This window comes from Staurois parvus, unplaced genomic scaffold (genome assembly GCF_062004578.1).
Source record: "Staurois parvus isolate SC_StPar_1 unplaced genomic scaffold, SC_StPar_1.0 ptg000631l, whole genome shotgun sequence".
In the NCBI taxonomy this organism is placed as follows: domain Eukaryota; kingdom Metazoa; phylum Chordata; class Amphibia; order Anura; family Ranidae; genus Staurois; species Staurois parvus.
The window spans coordinates 556668-584403 of record NW_028318427.1 but is presented as its reverse complement, the minus strand read 5'-3'; the positions used below and the strand labels follow the sequence as shown (position 1 = coordinate 584403).

At 45.4% G+C, this 27736-nt stretch overlaps 2 protein-coding genes and 1 long non-coding RNA gene across 3 annotated transcripts in view; 2 read left to right on the top strand and 1 right to left on the bottom strand.

Moving 5' to 3' along the window:
* The window catches only part of LOC149449320 (carnitine O-acetyltransferase-like), a 54348-nt gene extending 53238 nt beyond the window's left edge, over positions 1-1110 (top strand). The window contains exon 14 of the mRNA XM_089693398.1: positions 801-1110. Within this exon, the coding sequence (XP_089549524.1) occupies positions 801-1016 (216 nt within the window). The 3' untranslated portion in view covers positions 1017-1110. The remainder of the gene's footprint in view (positions 1-800) is intronic.
* Positions 1111-3941: 2831 nt separating this feature from the next.
* Positions 3942-27463, bottom strand: LOC149449319 (uncharacterized). The gene is made up of 2 exons (XR_016315427.1): positions 27351-27463; positions 3942-5945 (listed from the first exon to the last, which is right to left on the bottom strand). It is a non-coding gene; the product is annotated as an uncharacterized LOC149449319 (long non-coding RNA).
* PRRT1 (proline rich transmembrane protein 1) overlaps positions 27016-27736 on the top strand; it is a 47949-nt gene continuing 47228 nt past the window's right edge. The window contains exon 1 of the mRNA XM_089693397.1: positions 27016-27224. Within this exon, the coding sequence (XP_089549523.1) occupies positions 27206-27224 (19 nt within the window). The 5' untranslated portion in view covers positions 27016-27205. The remainder of the gene's footprint in view (positions 27225-27736) is intronic.

The following is a 27736-nucleotide window of genomic DNA, read 5'->3' as shown; positions in this document are numbered from 1 at the left end:
CCCATTGACGTCTATGGGAGGCCTTTTCCCCATTGACGTCTATGGGAGGCCTTTTCCCCATTGACGTCTATGGGAGGCCTTTTCCCCATTGACGTCTATGGGAGGCCTTTTCCCCATTGACGTCTATGGGAGGCCTTTTCCCCATTGACGTCTATGGGAGGCCTTTTCCCCATTGACGTCTATGGGAGGCCTTTTCCCCATTGACGTCTATGGGAGGCCTTTTCCCCATTGACGTCTATGGGAGGCCTTTCCCCCATTGACGTCTATGCGAGGCCTTTCCCCCATTGACGTCTATGCGAGGCCTTTCCCCCATTGACGTCTATGCGAGGCCTTTCCCCCATTGACGTCTATGCGAGGCCTTTCCCCCATTGACGTCTATGCGAGGCCTTTCCCCCATTGACGTCTATGCGAGGCCTTTCCCCCATTGACGTCTATGCGAGGCCTTTCCCCCATTGACGTCTATGCGAGGCCTTTCCCCCATTGACGTCTATGGGGCGCGACTTCCCATTGAAGTCTATGAGAGGCAGTATGTGTGCGAACCCAGACGCCAAGGCGCAATTTCTAGTTGCCATGGCGATCTGGTGCCTGGGATTTGTTGAGCCCTGTATCAAGTTTTTCTGAATATCAGAATATCATATTAGAGCCCCTTTTAGCTTGTTACCAGGAGACTGGATGCTACCCAGCCACATAATTACATTACCTTAGAACACTTTTCGTACGAGACTTGTAGTGTGATGGGTGGTTGCGTACACATGTAATGCCCATAATTCCATAGTACTAGTGTTTTCTCTCTCCCCTAGGTTGCCTCTCCGATGGACTGTGTGATGTGCTATGGGCCGCTCGTCCCTGATGGTTATAGCGCCTGTTTCTCCCCGTCTCAGGATAGCATCACCGTGTGCGTCTCAGCCTTTGACTGCTGTCAGGAGACCGATGCTCAGAGACTGTCAGACAGCCTCCAAGTTGCACTGCGGGACATGCATTCCTTCATTACACAGTGCCGACCTGGGGAGGAATAAACTTGGTTCATTTCTTTCTGTTACATTGATACAACCTGGGTACCTTTCTCGTTAATTTATCAACATGTTTCTCAATAAAACAGTAATGAGAAAAGCTTGAGATATTTTTGTAATGGTCAGACCAATGGCAGCAGATTCTACTGGCGCCCGTGTGAGCCTTAAAGCTCTGCTACATAACTCCGGAATGAAAGATACCTCTAGATACAGAATAATATAAGCTATTAGAATGACAGATGTTTTAGGGGATTTTTATCATTGCAAAGGTATATGTGTAAGGCTTTTTTCACACCTATGTGTCGTAACACACATGTATCATTGCATCAAATGTATGTACATGGTACCCCATTGTTTTTCAATGGGTCCAGGTTACATATACTATGTGTTGCATTGTGATCCAAAAATGCAAGATACATGCGTTTTCATGCACTGCAAATGCACAGGAGACCCGTCCCTGACAATAGTCCGCGTCCTCTTTCCCAAGCTACATTTGGAAAATGACAGTTGGTTCTCACACCTCTCTAGATGCTGAGCACATACAGTGGGTCAAAAAAGTATTTAGTCAGCCACCAATTGTGCAAGTTCTCCCACTTAAAAAGATGAGAGAGGCCTGTAATTGGCATCATAGGTAGACCTCAACTATGAGAGACAAAATGAGAAAAAAAAATCCAGACAATCACATTGGCTGATTTGGAAAGAATGTATTTGCAAATTATGGTGGAAAATAAGTATTTGGTCAATATCAAAGGTTCACCTCAATACTTTGTTATATATCCTTTGTTGGCAATGACAGAGGTCAAACGTTTCCTGTAAGTCTTCACAAGGTTGGCACACACTGTTGCTGGTATGTTGGCCCATTCCTCCATGCAGATCTCCTCTAGAGCAGTGATGTTTTGGGGCTGTCGCTGGGCAACACGGACTTTGCACTCCCTCCAAAGGTTTTCTATGGGGTTGAGATCTGGAGACTGGCTAGGCCACTCCAGGACCTTGAAATGCTTCTTATGAAGCCACTCCTTCGTTGCCCGGGCGGTATGTTTGGGATCATTGTCATGTTGGAAGACCCAGCCACATTTTATCTTCAATGCCCTTGCTGATGGAAGGAGGTTTGCACTCAAAATCTCACGATACATGGCCCCATTCATTCTGTCCTGTACATGGATTAGTCGTCCTGGTCCCTTTGAGGAGAAACAGCCCCAAAGCATGATGTTGCCACCCCCATGCTTCACAGTAGGTATGGTGTTCTTTGGATGCAACTCATCTCTCTCCTCCAAACACGACGAGTTGAGTTTCTACCAAACAGTTCTATTTTGGTTTCATGTGACCATATGACATTCTCCCAATCCTCTTCTGGATCATCCAAATGCTCTCTAGCAAACTTCAGACGGGCCCGGACATGTACTGGCTTAAGCAGGGGGACACGTCTGGCACTGCAGGATCTGAGTCCCTGGCGGCGTAGTGTGTTACTGTTGGTAGCCTTTGTTACGTTGATCCCAGCTCTCTACAGGTCATTCACTAGGTCCTTTCACATAGCTGTTCAGTTCAGATCCGCCTTTTCAATCTGAACAGAATCTCCATGTAAGTCTATGGACAGGCAGATGTGAACTACACAGTATCTGAGGCACCACAAAACAAAAACGCTATTTAATTCATGTTTAACATTCAAAGAAAACTCCCATGTCTCCATGCTTTATTGAGAAATCACATCAAAAAACACCCCATAGCATTTCTGGCCATCTTGAATAAGAGCACAGGATTCATGTAGCATTTACTTACTGGAATCCATCTGTCTTTAGTTCAGGCATGCAGGCAGGAGGCTGTGCTTAGCTGAGAAAACCCCTCCCCCCTCCTGAAGTCTCCTGGAATTTGCCTAGGCCAGAAAACAGAAAGTAGCTGAATAAGTATAAAAAAACTAATGATAGAAGCACAAGGATTAAAAATAGTTCATGTTGATTAACCCCTTCACACCTAAGGGTAAAACAAATCTAAATGCCTAAGCACAATTTTGCACCGTTGACATGTGTTAGTAGAACCGTACATATCATCACAACTACTTTGTACATCCAGGTGAATTATACTTTGTTTTTTTTTCAGGACAAATTGGGCTTTCATTTGGTGGTAAATGGTAATGGATATCTCCTGATTTTTTTTTTTATTATCAAAGGAAAACTGTCCCAAAATAGTAAAAAAAATTTAAATTTAGCTGTGTGTTTCTTGTTACTACCATAACCTACCATCGAAGAACAACCCAAAATAACTTTTCCAGCTCTTGACGATCGCAGTGATACCATATATGTGTATGTTATTTGTTGTTTGTACGCGTAGTACAGCCCAGAAACAATAGTGCACGTTGTTTTTTTTTGTTTTTGTTTTTTTTACCTAAATCATACTGACACCAAATTTTGTTTTTTAAATCCTGACCTTTTGATCCTGACCTTAACCCAAACACTTACCATGGCACTGAACTAGATCAAACCTTGATCTAGGTATTTTTTCTTTATTTTATTTCTTTTATTTTATAATTTTTTTTTTTTTTTTTACAAATTTTTTTTCCACTCTAAGCCAGGAGTTAGAGAGATACAATGTACCAATCTCCTCCATTCATAGAGAGAGAAAAAAAACACTAGCGGGTTGGGCTGTACAGTGACTGATCACTGTGATAGCCAATTAGAGGCTATCACAGCGATCATGTGACCCGGAATCGGGAGTCCCGGGTCCCGATCGTTAGAACGGGACCTTGGGCTCTCCGTGACACCGTGGTCTTTGTGCTGGGAGCACGCTGTGCGGCGCGCTCCCAGCAGAAAGACAAGTACGGAAAAAAGCCCAGTTCTGTGAGGCCGCATATTTGTGTGACGTCGGCGTCAAGGGGTTAAGAGTGAAATTCAACTCTTACTTTCAAGTCTGTCTAGGTTAAAAAAAATGCAAAACATCTACATTCTTTTTTATTTTATTAGACCTAAACACAATTGATTTGGCAAAGTTGGATTTAAAACAGACATACATCCCTTTCCATCTGCCTATCTGTAGACCTAACATGGGTTCCTTAAAGCAATCAAATCTGCTAGTACATCTAACACTTCCAGACTAACAACGCTGCTGTCCAAACGTGCCTCCTGTGCTCCTTCATCCAGACTGGGCGCTCTCTAATACAGGAGGTGTTACTGGCCAGATCACTAGGTGAAAACAGAGGGAAAAACTTAAAAAAGAAACTAAAGCAGCCACCACACCTGATTTGTAAGCTGCAATGTTACATTTTTGGTTTTAGGTTTATTACCACTTTAACAGATTTTCCATTTGGCTCCGATTCAGCAGGAGATCTGTTTACAGATCCCCTGCTGATGAGAATGGATGCAGTTATTTACAGCACAGTGGCTTAGTAGTTAGAACTCCTGCCTTGCAGCAAGAGGGTCAATTGGTTCAATTTGCAACCAGGACGCTACCTGCATAGAGTCTGAATTTTCTGCTTGTGGGGGTTTCCTCCAACATTCCTAGCTGGCTGGTTAATTGGCTCCTGTCTGAAGCAGCCCTGATATGTACTTGTGAGATGGGGCCTTAGATTGTAAGATCCTTGAGGGCAGGGACTGATGTGAATGTACAGCATGTCAAGCACTGCTTAATTAGCTGGTGCTATATACTGTAAATACTTGTAATCAATAAAGAAATAAATCTGCCTCTTGGCTAGGACTTCTGGTGGCTCTGCACCTGGAAGGCATCAGGGTTGCTTATTGAATATGCTGCATATGGCCTCCATTATACCATAAAGAAGGTTCTTTTTTTTTTAGTCATTTAAAAAAAAAACAAAAAAAAAAAAAAAACCTGGTGCCTTCCCCTCCCCCATGCATGTCATTCATCTAGGTCAGGGGTAGGCAACCTGTGGCTCTCCAGCTGTTGCAGGACTACAAGTTCCATCATACCTCTGCAAGTCATAGCTGTAACTGTCAGTTTGTAATGTTGCAATGCCTCATGGGAAATGTAGTTCTACAACAGCTAGAGAGCCGCAGGTTGCCTATGCCTGGTCTAGGTTAATGACACGCACTTTGCCCACATTGTCTCCTGGGAAATGTATGTCTCATATCCCAGGAGGCATAGTCCTTTATTGGGAAAAGAGGAGGGGGCAGGGCCAGGCAGAGTGTCATCATTGAAGCCAACAGCTTAACCTGGAAAAGCTGGCAGCTTACTGATGACATCACAAAAGAAGATGGTGGTGCGGGACTGAGGGGGTGCAAAGAAGAAGTGGATCTCAGCAGGACATTGCTGGATCCGCTGGGCGGGTGAGTATCTTGAATGTGCAGGACCTGCAACCAGGTAAGTGGGGGTTAAAAAAAAAAAAAAAAGGGGGGGATATTAAGTTCCACTTTAGGTAAGAGAACCAGAACCTTCACTAAGAGGAAGAGTGTGTTTGATAATAAAGTTGGCAGTGCCTCTATCCAGGATAGAGTGGATTATATTCCTGGAAAATTAATCATTAATCTAAACAAAGTAATTGGGAGCAGGAGAACTACTACAACCAGAATATAACATAAGTATAGTTATAATACAAGCTTTGGATAAGAAGAGATTGATAAAAGTACATACATTCAATGTACAAACAGGTATTATCAGCAAAGGGCCTGATAGGAGTCCTGGTGGATTTGTGCACATACACCTGGGTAAAAACAGTTATTTATCGAGACACCTTCAGATGAATGTTGCAGCAAAGTCCCATTGCAGGGGCCCCGAGGATGATTCCGCATCAGTCTTTTTGTTGGGAGATCTGAAGACAAGATCTGTGGTGATGAAGAGACCTTCCGACTATTACCCGACCAGCCTGGAACACAGTTCTAGTTATCTTGGAATAATCATCTCTTCTGATCTGGTATTAGTAGCATGGACAGAACATGTGGCTTAGACTTTCTCTCTCTCCACTTCCTCCATCCAGGATCTTTTCCCAAGAGTCTGGAAGTGACATACATAATTATACTTTACACTGTGATACTAAAGGCTGACCGTAGAGGGCAGCGGATCCCTACACAGGTATTATTGGCTACTAGGTGGTTAGAGCAGACTTAAAGGGGGCCTTTCAGTAACTTAAAAGAAGTCTCAATTCCATTTTTATTCATGTTCTCTCCCGTTATATTTGTGTTCTGACACTGCAGCTAGCAAGGCAATGGCTGCTCTCCTTACCTGCTTGCCCCCTGTCCCCCCCAAACTCCTATGCAAGGTATGCTTGTCCCAGGCAAGTGATAAGAGTGCAAGTAAAGTGCCCTCTGTCAAAGCAGCTATCTCCTTGCTAGCCGCATAGGGGTGCCCTCTCCAAGCTTTAGAAATCACATAGGAAAATTGGACACAGTATTACATGCACTAACAGAACACATTAATAAATATAATAAAAATCAAAGTGAGATGACTTCTTCTTTAACAAATCTGCATGAATGCATCCCTGACATGTCACAATATCCAAAAAACAATATCGTTTTTCAAAAAAGCTCCTTCTTTTATCATTAACTTCTTCCCACATGGCCTAGTCAAATGATGGCTAAGCTGGAGCTACCTTATCCCGGGAAGACATCATATGATGCCCTCCCAGTTGTGCACCTTGGGCATGCCCTAAAGGCCGTGCTGCAGATTATTGTACTGGGTTGGTCCCAGTACCGTGGGATCACTGTGACTAATCACAGTGATCACATGACAGTTGTACACCATGAATACTTTCATTCATAGCCATTCATTGTGTACTATTAAGATGATCTCTGTGATTGGTCACAGTGATCACATGGTACAGACAGCCAACTACAGTGCATCTGTACCATGTGATATCTGTGGCTAATAACAGCTATCACAATAGTACTCACTGGCAATGAATGGATGCAATTCATAAAAAAATATTTCTTATTACAGTGATCATCACTGTTATAAGCAGTTATAGCAGGGGTGCCAAACCTGTGAGGGCCACTTAAGTGACTTGGTAAATGATCATAGGCCACAATGAAAGGAGGGGGCAGAGGACGGGTCCGTGTCCACTCACACATATGCAGGATGGACATGGACACAGCCCACTCTACGGACCCTTCGATTCGACACACTATAGTGGTGAACGGCTGGTCCGATTGGCTCAACCTGAAAAATGGGCAGGCAGACCTGATCAGACCAATCATGTGAAATTTGTCTATGGCTGCTTTCAAGCTGATGCAATGCGGTTTACTTGCTCCGTGGGTGAAGCGCAGTGCACCTGTGGGTTAGCTACACTTTGCTATCGAATTCTATTATATCCCGCACTTGTGATGTACTTTCTGAAAGTGCACCAAGATAAATGTTTTCGGAACTGATGGCTTCAAAACTGTATGGTGTCACAAAGGTGAGGAGTACAGAGAAAAATGCATGGAGCCTACAGTGAAACATGGTGATGGCAGTGTCCTTCTGTGGGGCTGCATGAGTACAGAAAGTATCAAGGAGCTGAATTTCATTGATGGTACCATGAATTCACAGATGTACTGCTCTATATTGACAGAGAGGATGCCACCATCTCTCCGTGCCCTTGGTCGTCATGCACTTTTCCATCATGACAATCATCCAAAACACACATCTAAGGCCACTGTTGCATTTCTAAAGAAGAACAGGGTGGAAGTGATTCAGTGGCCAAGTACTGTATGTCTCCTGATCTGAACCCAATCAAACATCTATGGGGAATTCTGAAGAGACAAGCTGAGCATCACTCTCCATCCAGCATCCAGGCTCTAAAAGAGATTGTTCTTGAAGAATGGGAAAAGACAGATGTTGCAATATGTTGCCAACTTGTTCATTCCATGCCTAGAAGACTTGGTGTTGTCCTTACAACTCATGGAGGTCATACAAAATACTAGATGGAGTCGTTTTTGTTGTGGGATGGATTCATTTTTGCTTCAACTATATCAAGTAAAACCGAAGATTTTGTAATCTAAGTTATATTATTAACCTTACTTTGATGTAATGAGCCGAACAAATGTTCTATAAAACTCAGGTTTGCCAAAATGTTGGAACTTGTTCTTGTGTTCATTGAGATATTGATTAAAAACTTACTTTTCAAAAGGGGTGGACTCATGCTGATTACTGTATACAGCAAAAAAGAGAAACCTCAGTGGTGATTAACCACTTGGCAACCGCGCTATAGTCGAATGACGGCTACAGCGAGGTTGTCCACTTCTGGGAGGACGTCATATGACATCTCCCGCATGCCCCCAGCGATCTCTGTGATTTCTGTGTCCTATGGACACATCTGATCATGTGATGTGGTAAAAGGCCAATCACAGTGGCTTTTTACCACATGATCAGCTGTTTCCAATAACGCAGCAAATCACTGATAAATGCAGTTGCCGTTATCGGCTGCACTTTCCTTACGCTGTCACAGTGTGAGGAAAGTACTGCCGAGAACCAGCAACTGTCAGAGAACGGATCAGCACTAATCATCAGTGTCGCCAGTCAGTGCCATCAGTCAGTGCTGCCTAACAGTGCCACTTATCAGTGTCCATCAGTGCTGCCTATCCATGCCACCTCATCAGTACTGCCCTATCAGTGCCCATCGATGCTGCCTATCAGTGCAAACTCATCAATGCACATCAGTGAAGGAGAAAAATTACCTGTTTGCAAAATTTTATAATAGAAACAAAGAAAAACTTTTTTTTTCAAATTTTTTGCTCTTTTTTTGTTTATAGCTCAAAAAATAAAACACACAGTGGCGAGTAAATACCACCAAAAGAAAGCTCTATTTGTGTGAAAAAAATGATACAAATTTCATATGGGTACAGTGTTGCATGACCGCGCAATTATCATTCAAATGCAACAGTCCTGAAAGCTGAAAATTGGCCTGGGCAGGAAGGGGGTATACGTGCCCTGTAGGCAAGTGGTTAAGTACCACCAAAAGAAAGCTCATTCTGTCTCAAAAAAATGCTAAAAATTGGAGTTGGGTACAGTGCTGCATGAGTGAGTAATTGGCATTTAAAGTGTGACAGTGTTGACATCTGAAAATTAGCCTGGGCAGAAAGGGGGTGAAAGTGTCCAGTATTGAGGTGGGTAAAAAGCACTCCTTGAGCTCCAGTACAGTGACGTTTCCTAGTATGAGACAATGTCATCAGCTAGCTGCAAGCATTTTCTCAGTCACCTCTCCCCAGTGACCACACAACATTTATTTATTACAGGTACTTATATAGCGCCGTCAGTTTACGCAGTGCTTTATATGTGTGTATATATATATATATATATATATAGATTGTAAGCTCCAAGGAGCAGGGCCCTCCTATCCCTCTTGTATTGAACTGTATTGTTGCTGTATTGTCTCCCGTTATATTGTAAAGAGCTGAGCAAACGGTTGGCGCTATATAAATCCTGAGTAATAATATATATATATATATATTTATATATATATATATATTGTACATTCATATCAGTCCCTAACCCTCAAGGGGTGTACAATCTCAGGTCCCTAACTCACATTCATACATACACATACTAGGGACAATTTAGACAGGATCCAATTAACCTACCAGCATGTCTTTGGAGTGTAGAAGGAAACCGGAGTACCCAGAGGAAACCCACACAGGCACAAGGAGAACATGCAAACTGCAGGCAGGTGGTGCCGTGGTCGGGATTTAAACTAACAGTGCTAGTACTGCCAGGTGCAAGTGCTAACCATTTAGCCGCTGTGCATTGTAATTTTGTAGCAAATCACAAGCAAGGAGGTGGCAGCAGAGGCTGATCTGTGTCAAGAACTGCAAAAGGCACCAGGATTTACTGGATTTTGTCATCTCTAAACCAGCAGCTCAGCCATAGATGTAGATGCTAACACTGGTTGATTCCTGAGCAAAGATGGTTCTGTTCTTCTGGAAAGAAAAGCAATTAAGAAGATTATAAGGGGGGGGGGATGTAGGTGATCTCTGTGAGAGGCAATATGTGGAAGTGCTACATGCACACCAGGGGCGGACTGACAACTCATGGGGCCCCCAGGCAATAGGGGATCATGGGGCCCCTGTGTCCTTGCCCAAACTAAAAAAAGCCTATGAAAAAGGTACCAGGGGCATCTCATGGGGCCCCCTACTGACCCCAGACCCTTGGCAGTGCCCGAGTTTCCAAATGGTCAGTCCACCCCTGATGCACACATTATGTAGCATGCATGCTCCTAAAAAAAAACAATATGTCTGATGAAAATCTTGCTGTTTCTGGGTAATTGTACTTTGCATGAGTCAGTCCGTCCTCGTTCTCTGGCAGGGACAGGAGATTGTGTACCTGCTATAGGAACGGCAGAGATGAAAGTCCCCAGCAGAGTGTAGAGGGAATAGCGCAGCCCAGGCAGGAGAGGGCAGTGACGCAGCCGCCGCTGGCGCTGACAGTATGATTAAAGGTTTGTATTAAAGCTTTGTTACCTGTGCTAAGCGGGAGGAAGGATTATAAAGGCGGAATGTTCTTAGGAAGTGGCAGAAGAATATAGAATTCTCCCGAGGGGGGGGAAGCAATATAACTAAAACGTGACGGAGGCAGAGCTGACTGGTCCTAATAAACCACAATTGCCGACAACTGAACAATCATTTCCAGGGCTGCCTTGTGGCTTCGTTAATGAATCCCAACTAATTACATGTAATATTGTCTCCCAGAATTATTACATGATCATCCTTAAATTGCTTTTTTTTTATGGGATTGTTAAAGATCATTTTTTTTCTTTAGCTGTGCAAATGAAACAGATCATTCATGATTAGGACCCCGACCACATTTGCAGCATTACACCAACACTTGCAAATCGCAGGCGTTGAGGTTAGGTTCACATCTGTGCGGGTGGTGCCGCTGTGGATCCACACGAAAATCAGTGCAGCCGCACCACCCGCACAGAGAAATGCGGACCTGCGGGCGCTAATGGCACGCCGCCCGCACTTGAAATTGCAACCGTACTGGGAACCGAGGTTCCTGAGTGGGCTGCGGTTTCCAAAGAAGTGCAGGGACTTCTTCCCTGAGTGTCACAGGGCACGGGAGTCCATTCAAATGAATGGGTTCTCGTGCCCATGCAAAACGCGGCCCGCACAGCCGCATAGATGTGAACCGGGGCTTAGGCAGCATATGAGTGTGAGCATGTCGCACTTAGTGGTGCCATTTATTGTTAAAGTGGAGCTCCAGCTGAAAAAAAAAAAGTCAGCAGCTACAAAAACTAAAATACAAAATAAAATACAGCCACTTACCTGTCCCTCGGTCCTGTGGTGTCCTCACCAGTGGTGTATTTAGGTTTCGTGCTGCCCTAGGCAACACAAAAATTGACTCCCCCCGCCCCACAGAGAGACCCTGACACTGACCAACACCTCCCTCCCCCGTGGAGAGAGCCTGACATTGACCAACAACACCCCAGCACCCCACCTGAGAGAGCCTTCCACTACCACCGCCCCCCATACACTGGCAACCCACCACCCTGGGAAGAAATAAGTCACTCACCTTCACAGCTCCAGAAATCCTTGGTAAAAAGAGTCAGGCTCTGCATACACCATCAAGTAGCTCACAGCCTCTCAGATCCCACCTGGTCCCCATGCTGCGTGTGTCCCTTCTTCCATCCCTTCTTTTGCGGGGCAGTGCTGCCCCCCTGAAAAATGCTGCTGCCCTCCTGAAAGATGCCGCCCTAGGCAAATGCCTTGTTTGGCTTGTGGTAAATACACCCCTGGTCCTCACCACGGCTGCTTTCATCGGCTGTCTTCTCTCCCTGGTGCTGGCATCTTTAGTGTGGGCACCCGGCTGTGACAGCTTGTGGCTTCACAGCTGGGTACCCACTGCACATGCACAAGAAGTGCTGCGCTTTGTGAATGGCCCCGTAGTCTTCTGGGACCTGTCACGTGTTCCAGAAGACTACGGGGAGGGAGGACAACTTCCGCTTCCGATCACCTAGGCGATCACAGTGGAAATGGGAGCGGGTACCTGTCAAATTCAGGTACCTGCTCCCCAAAGGTGCCAATCCTTAATGGGGAGCGAGGGACAATGCATTAAAGCGGAACTTCCCTTTTTGGGTGGAACTCCACTTTACAATGATAGTAAAGGCATTGCATTCTATGCATGTATAAAACCTTCTCTGTCCAGCATCCCCCCCAATACTAACCTAAGCCCCCTCTCAATCCAGCTATGTGTACTGGAATCTCAGCTATCCTGGGACTCCCTCTCCTCGTTGGCTGAGGCAGTAGCAGGAGCCATGGGCTCCTGCTGCAGTCAATCACAGCCAGTGAGCCAATGAGAAGAGAGGGGACAGGGCTGAGCTGCAGCTCCTTGTGTGAATGGCTACTTGGGAATGTTCCTGCTCGGGTGCTGCTAGCTGTGGGGGCCCCCGACAGGAGGGAGGGGCCAGGAGAGCCGGCGGGGGACCCGAGAAGAGGAGGATCGGGGCCGCTCTGTGCAAAACCACTGTACACAGCAGGTAAGTATAGACATGTTTGTTTTTTAGTAATTTAAGCCTTGACTATTGCACCAGAGATAGGCTCGTCCACTTCCCCATTATCACCATTACCGTTCCGCGCCAACCCCCTTCCCCCTAACCAATTATACTAACAAAAGACATAACACCAATTTTGGAGTAAATGGCCAATATGGCCTTTTATTAACAACTCAAGTTACAATACACCAACCATTCCTTATAACAGAAACCCACAGAATTGTTGTTGGTCTTCGAAGGCACCCCAAAATTATCCGAAATGCACCTGCGGACAACCATATACACTAGGCCTCCAGCCGCAACCAACCAGCTCGGAGACAACCATACCGTCCGCAGTGCAGCACCACCACCTTCCAGTTAAACCTTGGTTAACTGGGAATGTCCCCGGGCATCCCATACCACGGATGGGTCCCACACCATTGTTGTTTACCTTCCAAATAAGAACCGCCTCCAAAGACCAACAACCGCCACCAACCATTCCTTATAACAGAAACCCACAGAATTGATGTTGGTCTTCGAAGGCACCCCATAACGATCCGAAATGCACCTGCGGACAACCATATACACTAGGCCTCCAGCCGCAACCAACCAGCTCGGAGACAACCACACCGTCCGCAGTGCAGCACCACCACCTTCCAGTTAAACCTCGGTTAACTGGGAATGTCCCCCGGGCCCCCCATACCACCGATGGGTCCCACACCATTGTTGTTTACCGTCCAAATAAGAACCGCCTCCAAAGACCAACAACCGTCCATGAACCAACATAATCCCCCCCTTCTACCTGGAGGGACCCAAAACTCACCCAAACAGGGAGGGCGGGAGGGAAGCTCACACTCTTGCAGTCCAGCTAACTGACGCCCCCTCACAGAACCTCCCACCCTAAGGTGCAGCAAAACCCCACCTACACCAACCTCTACCAATCAGCTACCCCCCACTAACAATAACAAATCCCCCTTGGAGCTACCTTAACCCTTTCTGCTCTTCCTTCCCCCACTCTGGGCCTAGTCATGTATGCCCTGCGCTATTTCTTCTTTATTTCGCTACGGGCATTTCTTTAGTTTCACTTTAATGATACCCCACATGCACCAAGAAAGAGGCACGTTTTTGCGCATGCACATGTTTTTGAAATATGTGTGACACACGGGCTGATTTTCTAAAACTGGAGGGTGCATGGTAGCCAATCAGCTTCTAACTTCAGCTTGTTCAGTTAAGCTTTGACAAAAATAAAAAGCTGGAAGCTGATTGGTTTCTATGCAGAGCTGCACCAGATTTTGCACATTCCAGCTTTAGTACATCAACCCCACAGTGTAGATATTTGCCAGCACACCATGGATCTTCACGTTGAGAACATGTTTTTTTTTATTGAAGTATGATCACATCACAAACAAGAGAATGCAACATATCGGAATCACACAGGACTCCTTCATCAAGCATGCCTAACAAACGGGTCCTGCATTACTCCGAAACGTTGTACTCTCTTGCTTGTGATGTGATCATGCTTCAATAAAAAACCATTTGGACTCAACATGAAGATCTGTGGTGTGCTGGCAAATATCTACAAGAGGGGTGTCTAACCTTTTGACTCTCTTGGAGGAAGAAGAACTGTCTAGGGCAGCGGTTCTCAACCTGTGGGTTGCGAGCCCTTTGGGGGTCGAACGACCCTTTCACAGGGGTCGCCTAAGACCATCGGAAAACACATATTTCCGATGGTCTTAGGAACCGAGACACCGCTCCTCTATCCGTCTCCAGGCGGATAGAATCTATACAATCTGCAGCTGTCAGACACATGTCAATCACTCCTGGGCACGCCCCCCTCTCTGGGGAGGGGGATTTAACTCCCTCTGCCTTTGCTGATTGGTAGACCGGTCCGTCCCTGATTGGTCGGGCTTTGTGCCGGGACGCGTGCAGCTGTTTGAAGCGGAGGATTTGTGCGGAGATCTCCCGCCGCTCCGATCATTCCGAAGTTTCCGGCCCTGACCGACCTGACCGGCCGACCGATCGACCCCATGAACTGCCTGAAAGTGGCCAATGTCATGCCCGGATCACTCAACAAGATCAGGGGGCAAATCCAGGTTAGTGCCTACCCCATCGTACAGTGGAAGGGGCTCTCATTGTACCCCCCCAGATAAATTATTATGGGGGGCAGATATATAACTTATGGGGGAGATAAATTATTATAGAGGGGGAGAAGGGCAGACAAATTATCATTTGGGGGGGCATTTTTATAAGGATAGATTATTTTGGGGGCTAATCATCATTATTGGGAGCAGATGTATTTTTATGGGGGTGATAGGGTATTATGGGGGGGTAATCATCATTATTGGGGGAAGATGTATTTTTATGAGGGTGAGAGGTCATTATAGAGGGGGGTGGAGTAATCATCATTATTGGGGGGCAGATGCAGGGGTGGGCTGACAATTTGGGAACTCGGGCACTGTCCAAGGGCCCGGGGTCAGAAGGGGGCCCCATGAGATGCCCCTAATACCTTTCATAGGCTTTTGTGGGTGTGGTTTGAGTGTGGGCAAGGACACAGGGGCCCCATGATCCCCTATTGCCCGGGGGCCCCATAAGTTGTCAGTACGCCCCTGGGCAGATGTATTTTTATGGGGATGATAGGTCATTATAGAGGGGGGTCGAGTAATCATTATTATTGGGGGCAGATGTATTTTTATGGGGGTGATAAAAATATTTCACAATATATAATTACATATTGTTTTTGTGATTAATCACTATGCTTTAATTATATTCAATTTGTAACAATGAAAATACATCCTGCATATCAGATATTTACATTACGATTCATAATAGTAGCAAAATTACAGTTATGAAGTAGCAACGAAAATAATTTTATGGTTGGGGGTCACCACAACATGAGGAACTGTATCAAAGGGTCGCGGCATTAGAAAGGTTGAGAACCTCTGGTCTAGGGCCACACATAGAAATCAAAAGTAATCAGGCCCCATTCACTCTCCCATGCCTTTCATGCTCAGTTCCCCGGGGTCTCTCCGGCCCTGCTCCAATCCACACTGGAACAAGTGCTTAGAATGAAGCACTGAAAAACCCACCTCCTATTCATATCTCCATCTAGTATCAATTTCTCAGCCTGCATTGGAGAACCTTCAACATAGGTGGTTGAGAGATGCTCAGGACTTAGATGATATTCGGGACTTTCCCTTCAGATCTTTGGTTTCCCTCTGAGATAGACTGATAAAAGTTAAGATTGTGCATAGGGCATATTTTACACCCTCTAGGCTCCACAGGATGAACAGCTTCTGCTCTCCAGAGTGTTGGAGGTCTGGCTATTCCCCGGGGGACTTCTCCCACATCTTTTGGCACTGCCCCTTGGTTTCCGGTTTTTGAAGGGAGGTCCTTACCCTAGTAAATAAATTCACATTGGTTCCTCTGAGACCAAACGTAATGGTTTGCCTACTAGGCTTGGTTGAAAACATAATCCCAACCAGGACTGAAAGGACCCTGGTCAGATATCTTCTTTTCTATGCAAGAAAAGCTATAACCTTACACTGGAACAAGTCTAACCCCCCCCCCCCCCATCTCCTTCTGGAAGTAGCTGGTGAATGCTAGTCTACCTCTCTACAAGGACACCTACAGACACAGGGGCTGCCTCATGAAATATGACAAGGTTTGGTCTAAATGGCTTGCGGAACCCACAACTGCATCCTCTATACCAGGGGTCTCCAAACTTTCTTAACAAAGGGCCAGTTTACTGTTGTTCAGACTTTAGGGGGGCCGGACTGTGCCTAGTGGGAGTAAACAATACCCCATCTTTGGTATCAGGGGAAGAAACACTGCCCCGTTGTTGGTGTCAGTGGGAGGAATAGTGTCTGATTTTTATTGTCAGTGGAGAGAATTATGGCCCCTTGTTGTTTTCAGTGGGAGGAATAGTACCCTGTTGTAGGTGTCACTGGCAGGAATTATACCCCATTGTTGTCAGTGGCAGGAATAATGGCCTACAGGGCTGCATCTGGCCCCCGGGCCACAGTTTGGAGACCACTGCTCTATACCTTCTACTAGGCTTGAACCTAGGTTCACACTTAAGCGTTTTCTGCAGTGTTTTGCAGAAACATGGTTTCCTATGGGACATGTTCACATCTCTGCGTTTTCACCCGGTGCCTTTATTGTAAAGGGTCAGGGACTTTTTTGAATGCAAAACCTTGAGTTTTTGGTTCTATAGACTTCAATGGGAATGCTGCAGAAAAGCATGTATTGCATTTTTGCTTTGTTTTTGCATTTTTTACAGGTTTTGTGTTTAAAATCTGCCTAGCAACAAAAAAAAAAGAAAAATTTTAACAAAACGCATCAAAAACGAGTCAAAAACGCAAGTGCACAAACGCAATGCAGAAACGCCTCAAACGCAACCTGCATAGGTGTGAACGTAGAATTAAGGGGTTTCTGCAGTTTATTTATATCCTTCTGAGTATGTAGACATCCGCTGCCATCTATCTTCCTGCGATTTATTCTGCATTTATTGTCTATAGAGCACAGAACTCTAGGCCACACATGCTTGTGTTCTATGCTTTAAATGTATACTCCACACCAGAGGCGGACTGACCATTTGAAAGCTCGGGCACTGCCCGAGGGCCCGGGGTCAGTAGGGGGCCCCATGAGATGCCCCTGGTACCTTTTTCATAGGCTTTTTTGAGTTTGGGCAAGGACACAGGGGCCCCATGATCCCTTATTGCCCGGGGGCCCCATGAGTAGTCAGTCCGCCCCTGGTAATGCACTAGGCCCGCGCGCCCTCTGTTTGTTTCTTTGCACACAGCTCCTTTGGATTTCCCTGGTCCATTGAGGGCAGCAAGGCTTGCCTTCCCAAAAAGTACTCCATGTGGGGTTACTGACATTGTGGAGCTCATCGTCCAGCGCAGGAGTTTGAGGATTCATTTGCTCAGGCTTTTCTATAAAAGTAATGATGAAGCACCTGATCTGGCTGGTAACACATCTCCTGTATTTGAGTGCCCCCACTCTAGATGAAGAAGCACAGGGGGCACCTTTGGACAGCAGCATTGTTAATCTGGGGGGAGGGGAGTGTTAGATGGACTAGCAGATTTACATTGGCGTACCTCGGTTTACGAAAGCTTTGGTTAACGCAATTTTCAGTTTACGAATGAAAATCCATTGAAAATAATGCCTTGGTTTACAAATTTTTTTTGCAATGTGAAGCAAGTTTCCCCAGAATGCATTGCGCCTGGAAGGTTTATAGCGCCAGCCCTGTGCCTTTAAAATGCACTTTATAAAGTGATTTGAACAGATACGACTTTTTTTTTTTTTTCTGACCTCCGGAACGGATTAATTGGGTTTCAATGCATTTATTAATTTTTTTTCGCAATATGAGCCAAGTTTCCCAGGATGCATTGCACCTGGGAGGTTTATAGCGCCGGCCCCGTGCCTTTAAAGTGCACTTTATAAAGAGATTTGAACAGATAAGACCTTTTTTGACTTTTTTTCTGACGTCCGGAAATAATTATTTTTCAATACATTTCTGATTTTTTTTCGCAATACGAAGCAAGTTTCCCAGGATGAATTGCACCTGGGAGGTTTATAGCGCCGGCCCCGTGCATGCGGGAGTCTGTGGGTAGCACGTGGCGTGGAATGTGGAGGTGTTGGAGTGTTTTTTGCATCGAGTTTTGGAGCCATTCATGTCCCTGTACAGTATTTATGCCTTTAAAGTGCATTTTATAAAGAGTTTTGAACAGATACAACTTTTTTTAACTTTTTTTCTGGCCTCCGGAACGGATTAATTGGTTTTCAATGCATTCCTATGGGAAACTGCATTTCGGTTCTGAATTTTCCGTAATACGAAACGTCCCGGAGAATGCATTAAATTCGTAAACTGAGGTACGCCTGTACACTGAACAAATTGAAGCCAAACTCCAGCTCACATTTTATAATCAGTTACAGCAAACTGTCTTTTTCCTTTTGAGATAAAGGTTTTATATAAATAAAAGCTGATCATTGTAAGCGCTCATGTCAAAATGGTTTGTCTCAATCCTCCTACTGCTACATCTGCAGGACAGATTTTTTTTTTTTTACAAACCATAGAATTACTGGCTGGATCACCAGGTGCAAGTAAAGGAAAGAAATCCTAAAAAAAGAAAACTAATGCAGGCATCTCATCTAAGAATTGGTCATCAATATAATAAATATTTGCTTTTGGGCTTCATAGCACTTTAAGGCTCCATGTACACTGCAGCTGATAAACTCACATTTAGGAGCTTTTCAGCATTTTTTTCAGCAGCCCCTGAACTCTTCCTAATGTTTTCCTATGTGTCCATGTACACATCGTCGTTTACAGTCGTTTACAGGCAGTTGAGTTTACGGTCGTTTTTTTTGAACGCACAAAACTTGCGTTCAGGAGTAGATTTTATCAGCGTTTCAAACGCCAAATGCTTGTAAACGTGTGTGAACACGTGTAAACGCAGCTAACCGCGTTTATAAGCGTTTGAGTTTGGAAATTTTTTTTACCTGTTCCATTCCCAGATGCTGTCCAGAACCTTTTTTCATCATGAAAAATGCATGCAAAGCATTTTCCCGGTACTCAAATGGACCCGGTACACCATACTATGAGGATTCGCATGAAAGAAAATATGGTAGACACTGCTGCAATAATTTCTGCACAGAAATGAGCTGGAACACATCCAAACACCACAAAAAAACCCCAAAAAAACAGCTAATCTCAACACATACTGCCAGGGGCGGACTGACAACTCAGTCCAATCCAGGCAACTCAGTCCAGGCAATAGGCGATCAAAACTCAAAAACTCAAAAAAGCCTATGAAAAAGGTACCAGAGGCATCTCATGGGGCCCCCTACTGACCCCAAGCCCTCGGGCAGTGCCCGAGTTTCCAAATGGTCAGTCCGCCCCTGCATACTGCTCTCTCTGCTTCTGCTCTCTCTATTGCTCTCAAAATGTCTGAAATGGTAAATTTTTTACTATTTTTCAGTGCATTCTGGGCATTTTGGAAGGTCTCCTGAGGTTATCTTTAAAAAACAGCTTCTAAACGCAAACGCTCATAAATGCGGTATGCAAACGCGGCTAAACAGACTTTTTTCATCTACATTTTCCAGCAGTCAGTTTCCATCATTCAGAAGCGTCCCGAGTACATGGAGCCTAAATTGGTTCTAAGGGCAAGCTGATTTTTCAAAGCTCTTTTGGCCCAACTTCTCCTGGGGATCACAGGAGTGCACTTCGTTCTGTGCCCTGTGTAGTGTTTAGCTGACGGCAGGCTAATGTCCACTGCAGGGGCGGACTGAGAACCCATGGGGCCCCCGGGCAATAGGGGATCATGGGGCCCCTGTGTCCTTGCCCAAACTAAAAAAAGCCTATGAAAAAGGTACCAGGGGCATCTTATGGGGCCCCCTACTGACCCCAGGCTCTCGGGCAGTGCCCGAGTTTCCAAATGGTCAGTCCGCCCCTGGTCCACTGAAGGCTGATGTCACAGAGCTGGTCCAGGCTCTGGAGAGATCCCATTGTTACAGTCAGGAGATCCACCCCGATTCCTGACCAGCAGCTGGCTTAGGCCGGCCATGCATGGGTCGATTTCCAAACGATTTTTCATTTAAAAATCGGACCTAAGAATAATTGGCTGATTTTCGCTCTGTTAGTGGGGCAATGGCACCGGCCGATTTTCGTGGTTCATCCCCATTTCGTTTATCGGACATGCTGGAAAATCCGTGAAAAATGACCGATTTTTGAAATCATTGGTGGCACCATCGGATTACAGAATGAACGATGTTTTCAATTTTCGATCAAAAAATCGTAATTCAACCCATGTATGGCTTGCTTTAGCCTTTCAGCGAGTCACCGAGAGCCTGAGCCAGCCGCTCCCGCCCCATGCACAGGAGGGGCTGAGCAGAGAGCAGCTGACTGACAGTCACCGCTCTCTGCTCACTGAAGACCAAGAACCAAGTGATCAGCGGTCGGTCGTTGTGAGCTCTTATTATCTCAGAGTGCTGACCTTTTGTCTCTCCTGCTGCTTGCAATATATACAACTGCATTTACCCGACCAGGAAACAATTTTTGTGGGGTTTCATATTACCTACTTGACTACTGTCCCATGTATTTATACTGCGGGGTAGTGGCTCTTCTGCGTTGGATCCCGTACACGATCAGGCATTACCGGATAGGGGGCGCACGTGCACCCATCGCCCCTACTATGCTGTCATTCGCTACAGCAGAAGCTGAAATGAATGACAGAAGACAGCCCTGTGTTAGTAAACAATGGGCACACAGTTAACCCTTTCATTGCCTCTAGATGTTAACCCCTTCCCAGTGTCATTAGTACAGTGACAGTTTATTAGCAATGGTCACTGTATTAGTGTCACTGGAGATGTCAGTTAGCTCCCACAAAGTGTACGTTAGTGTCAGATTGCCCGCCGCACAGTCCCACTATAAATCGCTCATGCCCACCATTACTAGTATAAAGAAATAAATAAATACATTAAAAAAAATTCCAGTATATACACTGCTCAAAAAATCAAAAAAATTAAAGGAACACTTTTTAATCAGGGTATGGCATCAAGTCAGTTAAACTCCCGGGATATTGATCTGGTCAGTTAGGTAGCAGAGAGGGGGTTGTTAATCGGTTTAAGCTGCTTTGGTGTTAATGAAATTTACAAGTGCACTAGATGGGCAACAATGAGACAACCCCCAAAACAGGAATGGTTTTACAGGTGGAGGCCACTGAGATTTTTTCCCTTCTCGTCTTTTCTGTTTTTAACTAGTTTTGCATTTGGCTAGGTGTCACTACTGGTAGCATGAGGTGATATCTGCACCTTACAGAGGTTGCACAGGCAGTCCAACTCCTCCAGGATGGCACATCAATACGTGCCATTGCCAAAAGATTTTCTGTTTCTCCCAGCACAGTCTCAAGAGCATGGAGGAGCATCCAGGAGAGCTGGACAGGGCCATAGAAGGTCCTTAACCCATCAGCAGGACCAGTATCTGCTCCTTTGTGCAAGGAAGAACAGGATGAGCACTGCCAGAGACCTACAAAATGACCTCCAGCAGGCCACTGGTGTGAATGTCTCTGACCAATCAGAAACAGACTTCATGAGGGTGGCCTGAGGACCGGATGTCCTCTAGTAGGCCCTGTGCTCACTGCCTGGCACCATAGAGTTCAATTGGCATTTACCATTGAACACCAGAATTGGCAGGTCCACCACTGGCACCCTGTGCTTTTCACAGATGAGATCAGGTTCACCCTGAGCACATGTGACAGACGTGAAAGGGTCTGGAGAACCCGTGGAGAATGTTATGCTGCCTGTAACATGGCTCAGAATGTCCGTTTTGGTGGTGGGTCAGTGATGGTCTGGGGAGGCATATCCATGGAGGGACGCACAGACCTCTACAGGCAAGACAATGGCATCCTGACTGCCATTAGGTATCCTTGGACCCATTGTCAGATCCTACGCTGGTGCAGTGGGTCTGGGTTCCTCCTGGTGCATGACAATGCCCGGCCTCATGTGACGAGAGTATGCAGGTAGTTCCTGGAGGATGAAGGAATTGATACCATTGAATGGCCTCCACGCTCTCCTGACCTAAATCCAATAGAACACCTCTGGGATATCATGTTTCAGTCTATCTGAAGCCGCCAGGTTGCACCTCAGGCTGTCCAGGAGCTGGGAGGAAGTACCCCAGGACACCATCCGTCCTCTCATTAGGAGCATGCCCCAATGTTGTCAGGCATGCATACAAGCACTTGGGGGCCATACAAACTATTGAGTACCATTTTGAGTTGCTGCAATTAAATTTCAGCAAAATGGACTAGCCTGCTGCATCATTTTCACTTTGATTTTCGGTGTGTCTTTGAATTCAGTCTTCTGTAGGTCGATCATTTTCATTTCCATCAAACAATGGGGCATTGTCATGTTTAGCACGACTGTCATATTGACTATCATATGCCTTTAAATGTTTTCTATATATTTTGTCTCTGCTCCTCCCTTTCCTTTGGTTTAGTTAATGCTGTATAGATAGCCCTCCCCTTTTCCCAGAGATGCATATCAGCTAGCCTCATGGCATGGAGCAGAACCAGTATGATCTTTTGACCTATGGAATATTCATTGTTGTAAGATTCTCTGTTTTTGGAATAAACTTCACAAGATCTACAAGATGTCTTATCCATTGAGTCACTGACTGTGGTATCCAACTGAGGTTGAAGTTATCGCTATCTCATCACAACAGTAAGTTACAGAGATCACACTATCAATGCTTAGATTGGAGAGACAGCACAGGCATCCTTATGTTCCTAACACATTACCCAGTCCATATCAGTACAGAGATCCAAAAGGAGATTTTTTCCCCATTGAGATCTGATGTATTTTCAAAGTGTTCCTTTCATTTTTTGAGCAGTGTGCATATACTGTATATACCATAATTTGTAGACACTATAACTTTCATACTAACTAATTAATATAGACGTATTGGCCTAAATGTATGAAGAAATTAGATTTTTAAAAAAAATTTTATTGGATATGTTTTATAGCAAAAAGTAAAAAATATAGTTTTTAAAAAAGATTTCAGGCTTTTTTTCATTTATATTGCAAAAATAAAAATCCCAGTGTTGATCAAATACCACCAAAAGAAAGTTTTACTTGTGTGAAAAATTATATAAATACAGTGTTTCATTACCGTGCAATTGCCAGTTAAAGTAGTGCAGTGCCGAATAGCAAAAAATGGTCATGAAGGGGGAAAATGTATTTATTTCAGGTACTTGTATAGCGCTGTCAATTTACGCAGCTCTTTACATATATAATTTACATTCACATCAGTCCCCAACCTTCAAGGAGTGTACAATCTAAGGTCCCTAACTCATACAGGGGCGGACTGACCATTTGGAAACTCGGGCACTGCCCGAGGGCCCGGGGTCAGTAGGGGGCCCCATGAGATGCCCCTGGTACCTTTTTCATAGGCTTTTTTGAGTTTGGGCAAGGACACAGGGGCCCCATGATCCCCTATTGCCCGGGGACCCCATGAGTTGTCAGTCCGTCCCTGCACTCATACATACACATACTAGGGCTAATTTAGACAGGAGCCAATTAACCTACCAGCATGTCTTTGGAGTGTGGGAGGAAACTGGAGTACCCCAAGGAAGCCCACGCAGGCACAGGGAGAACATGCAAACTCCAGGCAGGTGGTGCCGTGGTTGGGATTTGAATTAGTACTGCCAGGCGGGAGTGCTAACCATTTAGCCACTGTGCTGCCCATGCCCTAAAATCTTCTGGAGCTTAAGTAGTTAAAAGGAATCTAAAGTCTTTTAAAATTCATAATAATCATTATTATACCAGAAAAATCCTATTAATAGTTTTTAATAGAAAAATTCTTTCTTTGCACAGTTTGTAAAGATATCTGTGTATGAGGACACCAGAGTTGCTTATCTGATATGCAGGCTGTTCTCCAATTTTAGTAGTACTGCACAGTGAGTGTGTCTTCCTGCTGTGCTTAGACCAAATATACTATTTTCTATGCTGCCAACTGATTTAAAGCAGAATAAAACCCAAAACCAAACATTTATTATATTGCAGCTAACAGTCATTAGATGTGGTGGCTGCATTCGTTTTTTTTTTCCTTTTATTTCACCTGGTGATCAGGGCACTAACACACCTCCTCTCCTGTATTACGAGTGCCCCCATTCTTGATGAAGGCACGTAGGAGGCACACTTGGACCGCAGCATTCATAGCCTGGGGGGAGGGGAGCATTAGATGTACTAGCAGATTTAGATACACTAACAAGTGCCCAACTCCAGCTCACATGGCAATTACACCAGCAGTTACAGCAACAGATTTGTTTCTTTTGGGATAAAGGTTTTACTTAAATAAATAAAAGCTGATCACTGTAAGCATCTCTGTCAGTGGTAAATGGTTTGTCTTCAACCCTCTAACTCAGGGGTGTCAAACTCCATTTCATCGTGGGCCATATCTGCATTATCAGTAAGACTAGATGTCCAGAGCACCCCCCCCCCCCCCATTACATCACATGTCAAGAATCCCACATCCTCCCTTACAGCATCATGCACCCCCTTTGGGGGCAGAGCTGGAAAGCAGGAAGTGCAGGGTCTGGAGGAGGACCAGAGGAGGAGTGGAGTCAGTTACCTGACTCTGCTGAATGGTGAGATCGGGGGAGGCAGAGATGAGAGGGTGCTGCAGCTTCACTGAGAGGTGCAGGATTTGGCAGCGAGAGGGAAGTGCTGCCGATAACCGGCAACCAGGGGCGGACTGACCATTTAGGTACTCGAGCACTGCCCTAGGGCCCGGGGTCAGTAGGGGGCCCCATGAGATGCCCCTGGTACCTTTCATAGGCTTTTTTAGGTGTAGTTTGAGTGTGGTCATGGACACAGGGGCCCCATGATTTCCTATTGCCTGAGGGCCCCATGAGTTGTCAGTCCGCCCCTGCATTTATTATTTATTTCAGGTACTTATATAGCCCCGTCAATTTACACAGCACTTTACATATATAATGTACATTCACATCAGTCCCTAACATTCAAGGGGCGTACAATCTAAGGTCCCTAAATCACATTCATACACATATTAGGGCCAATTTAGACAGGATCCAGTTAACCTACCAGCATGTCTTTGGAGTGTGGGAGGAAACCGGAGTACCCGGAGGAAACCCACGCAGGCACAGGGAGAACATGCAAACTCCAGGCAGGTGGTGCCATGGTTGGGATTTGAACCAACGATCCTAGTGCTGCCAGGTGGAAGTGCTAACCATTTAGCCACTGTGCTGCCAATTTACATTGTAATCTGCTGTGTCATTGGACACAGCTGATCATGTGGTAAAAGGCTGCTGTGATTGGCCTTTTACCTTGCAATGTGATCAGCTGTGTCCGTAGGACACAGCGATCACAGACAGTGCCGGTTGCGTGCCATAAAGACTAATCAACACATGGGGCAGAGAACTGGGATCAGGAGGCCACAGTACAGGTTCTGGGACACTGCCCGGGCCATCCTGGGACAGCTTGGTAAAAACATGACTGTCCTGGTAAATCTGGGACAGTTGGCAAGTATGACGTAATGCAAAATTATCATGGGGCCCCCATGCACCTGAAGCCTCTGGGCAGTGCCCAGTGGTGCCCATGCATTAAGACAGCCCTGCCTCCATGTTAACTGTGGGAAGCCCTCTGTGACTCCTTGCGGCTTCGCAGCCAGCTCCCTACTGTGCATGCGCTATGTGAATGTTCCCGCAGCCTCCTGGGATCCGTGACATGTCCCAGGAGGTTGTAGGTGTGTTTCTGACCTTCTGATCTGATCGCCTAGACGGTGAGAATGGAAATGGGAGCAGGTATCTGTCAAAACTAGGTACCTACTCCCCGCAGAAAAATTCCAATTATGGTAGAGGGGGGAGGAGGAAGAAAGGCGAAACGTCCATTTTTGGGTGAAGTTCGGCTTTAAAGAATATGTAACCCAACATTTCCTATTCCTGATATGTGCCTGCTGTGCCATGTACTTGTATGAAAAAGTATCCTGTTCTCTTTGTATTGCTTCCTTTGTGTGAAGTCCCTAATGTTCCTGCCAGTCCCTCTGCTTTCCTATTAAAAACTGACCACACTAGGCATGATAGCACAACGTGGTCAGTTCTCTAGTTGTACTGGGAACTCAGTGAGCTCTCCTCCAATGATCAGACTTGTGCTGACATGCCCCCCTACACAGCCATTCACTGGGAAGATCAGTGTCCTGCTGTTTCTCCTCCTCCATTTCTCTAAGCTCCTTATGAGAGCAGAACAAAGGGTATGTGATCACTTATAAAAAAGGTAAGGGTTTTTTTGTTTGTTTTTTTGTATCAATACACAAATATTTTCCTTTCATTTCTATTTTCAACTCAATGGGTTGTTTTACAAGGTGAGGGTTCATGTATACATTAATGACAGGATCACTGGGTTAAAATAAAATGTAAAAAGTGTGAAAAACAAAAAAACGAATGCAGTCACCACACGTAGGGACCAGTAAACTGCAATACTATTCATTTTTGTGTATGGATGGTGTTGCTTATAAATAAAAAAAAAAAGGACCGATAAGATGCTAAGTCATATATTCCTTTCAATTGAAATGATTTTCTGTGTTTGTAATTTGTAACATTTGCCGTTATTTGTGCCCTAAACCTTCCTGCAGGATGGCCGTTCTATCAAGGGCAGCATTGGCATCCGCCCGTCCTGTGTCATTATTCCACCATCTCTGACTAGTAAATACACAAGTGCCTAGCTGGGATTTAAATCCCCCCCCACCCCCCATAGGGAGAAGCCGATTGATGCCTTCCTTGGAAATGTTGACATCATCTTTAAGGCTAGCCTATTGTTTTGACAAATGACCTTTAAGAGGAGATCAAAAAGAGAGAAAAGCCAGCAGGACAGCAATGTCATCAAAAGAAATACAAAAAAAAAAAAAAAAAGAAAGATGAAAAAAAATTAAAAGATGAATAATAATAAAGAAGAAAAAAAAGGACAGAAGGAGGGGGGAAGAGAAGTGGAAACGGAGGTGGAGGAGAGAGGAACAGTGGGGGGAAACACAGAAAAGGGGAATTAGAGAAAAAAGAGGAGGAATCACAGAGGAAAGAAGAGAGAGGGGGAGAACCAGAGAGGAGGAGGAGGAGGGGAGGGCGACGCACAGACAGGCTGCTGCTGCTGCTGCAGGAGGAATTGGTGCAGGATCAGGAGAGAGCGAACTGCCGAGGGGGGGAGACTGACAGGGGGCGAGGAGAGATCCCCGTATCCCGACAACTCCATCTGAGGACCCCCCAAAAAAATCAGCACAGCTCCCTCCCATCTCCCCCCCTCCAGAGACATGTCCAGCGAGAAGACAGGTGAGAGAGCGGTCAGAATACAGATGCGCTCATGGACCGAGCAAAAAAAAAAAAATGGGGGAGGGGATATTAAGATCGATTCCAAACGTTCTTATCCAGAAAATCGCGCACCTGTGTTCTGCTCACCCCGTAATAAACAATAACGTATCTTGTCTGTGTCTCTCGTGTCGTGTCCGTGGTCCCTCATCATCCTCATCTCCGTCATCATCATCCTCATTGATATATAGGTGCTGGTCAGATGCAAGGAAGAGAGGAAGGAATGGGGGGGGGGGGGGCTGTGTGTGAGTGGGTGACCCACACCCCCAGATGTCAGACTGTGTTAGGCCGGGTACACTGCACGTTGCTCGGGTACACTGTACATTGCTCAGGTACACTGCGGGCACCTCTGTGTGTCAGTATAGGTCCAAATACAAATGTCACCGTGTGTCACCTAAGTATTCACATATGTATGATGTCACTGTGTGCCATCTATGTGTTTATACATGTACAAGTCACCATGTGTCACCTATGTA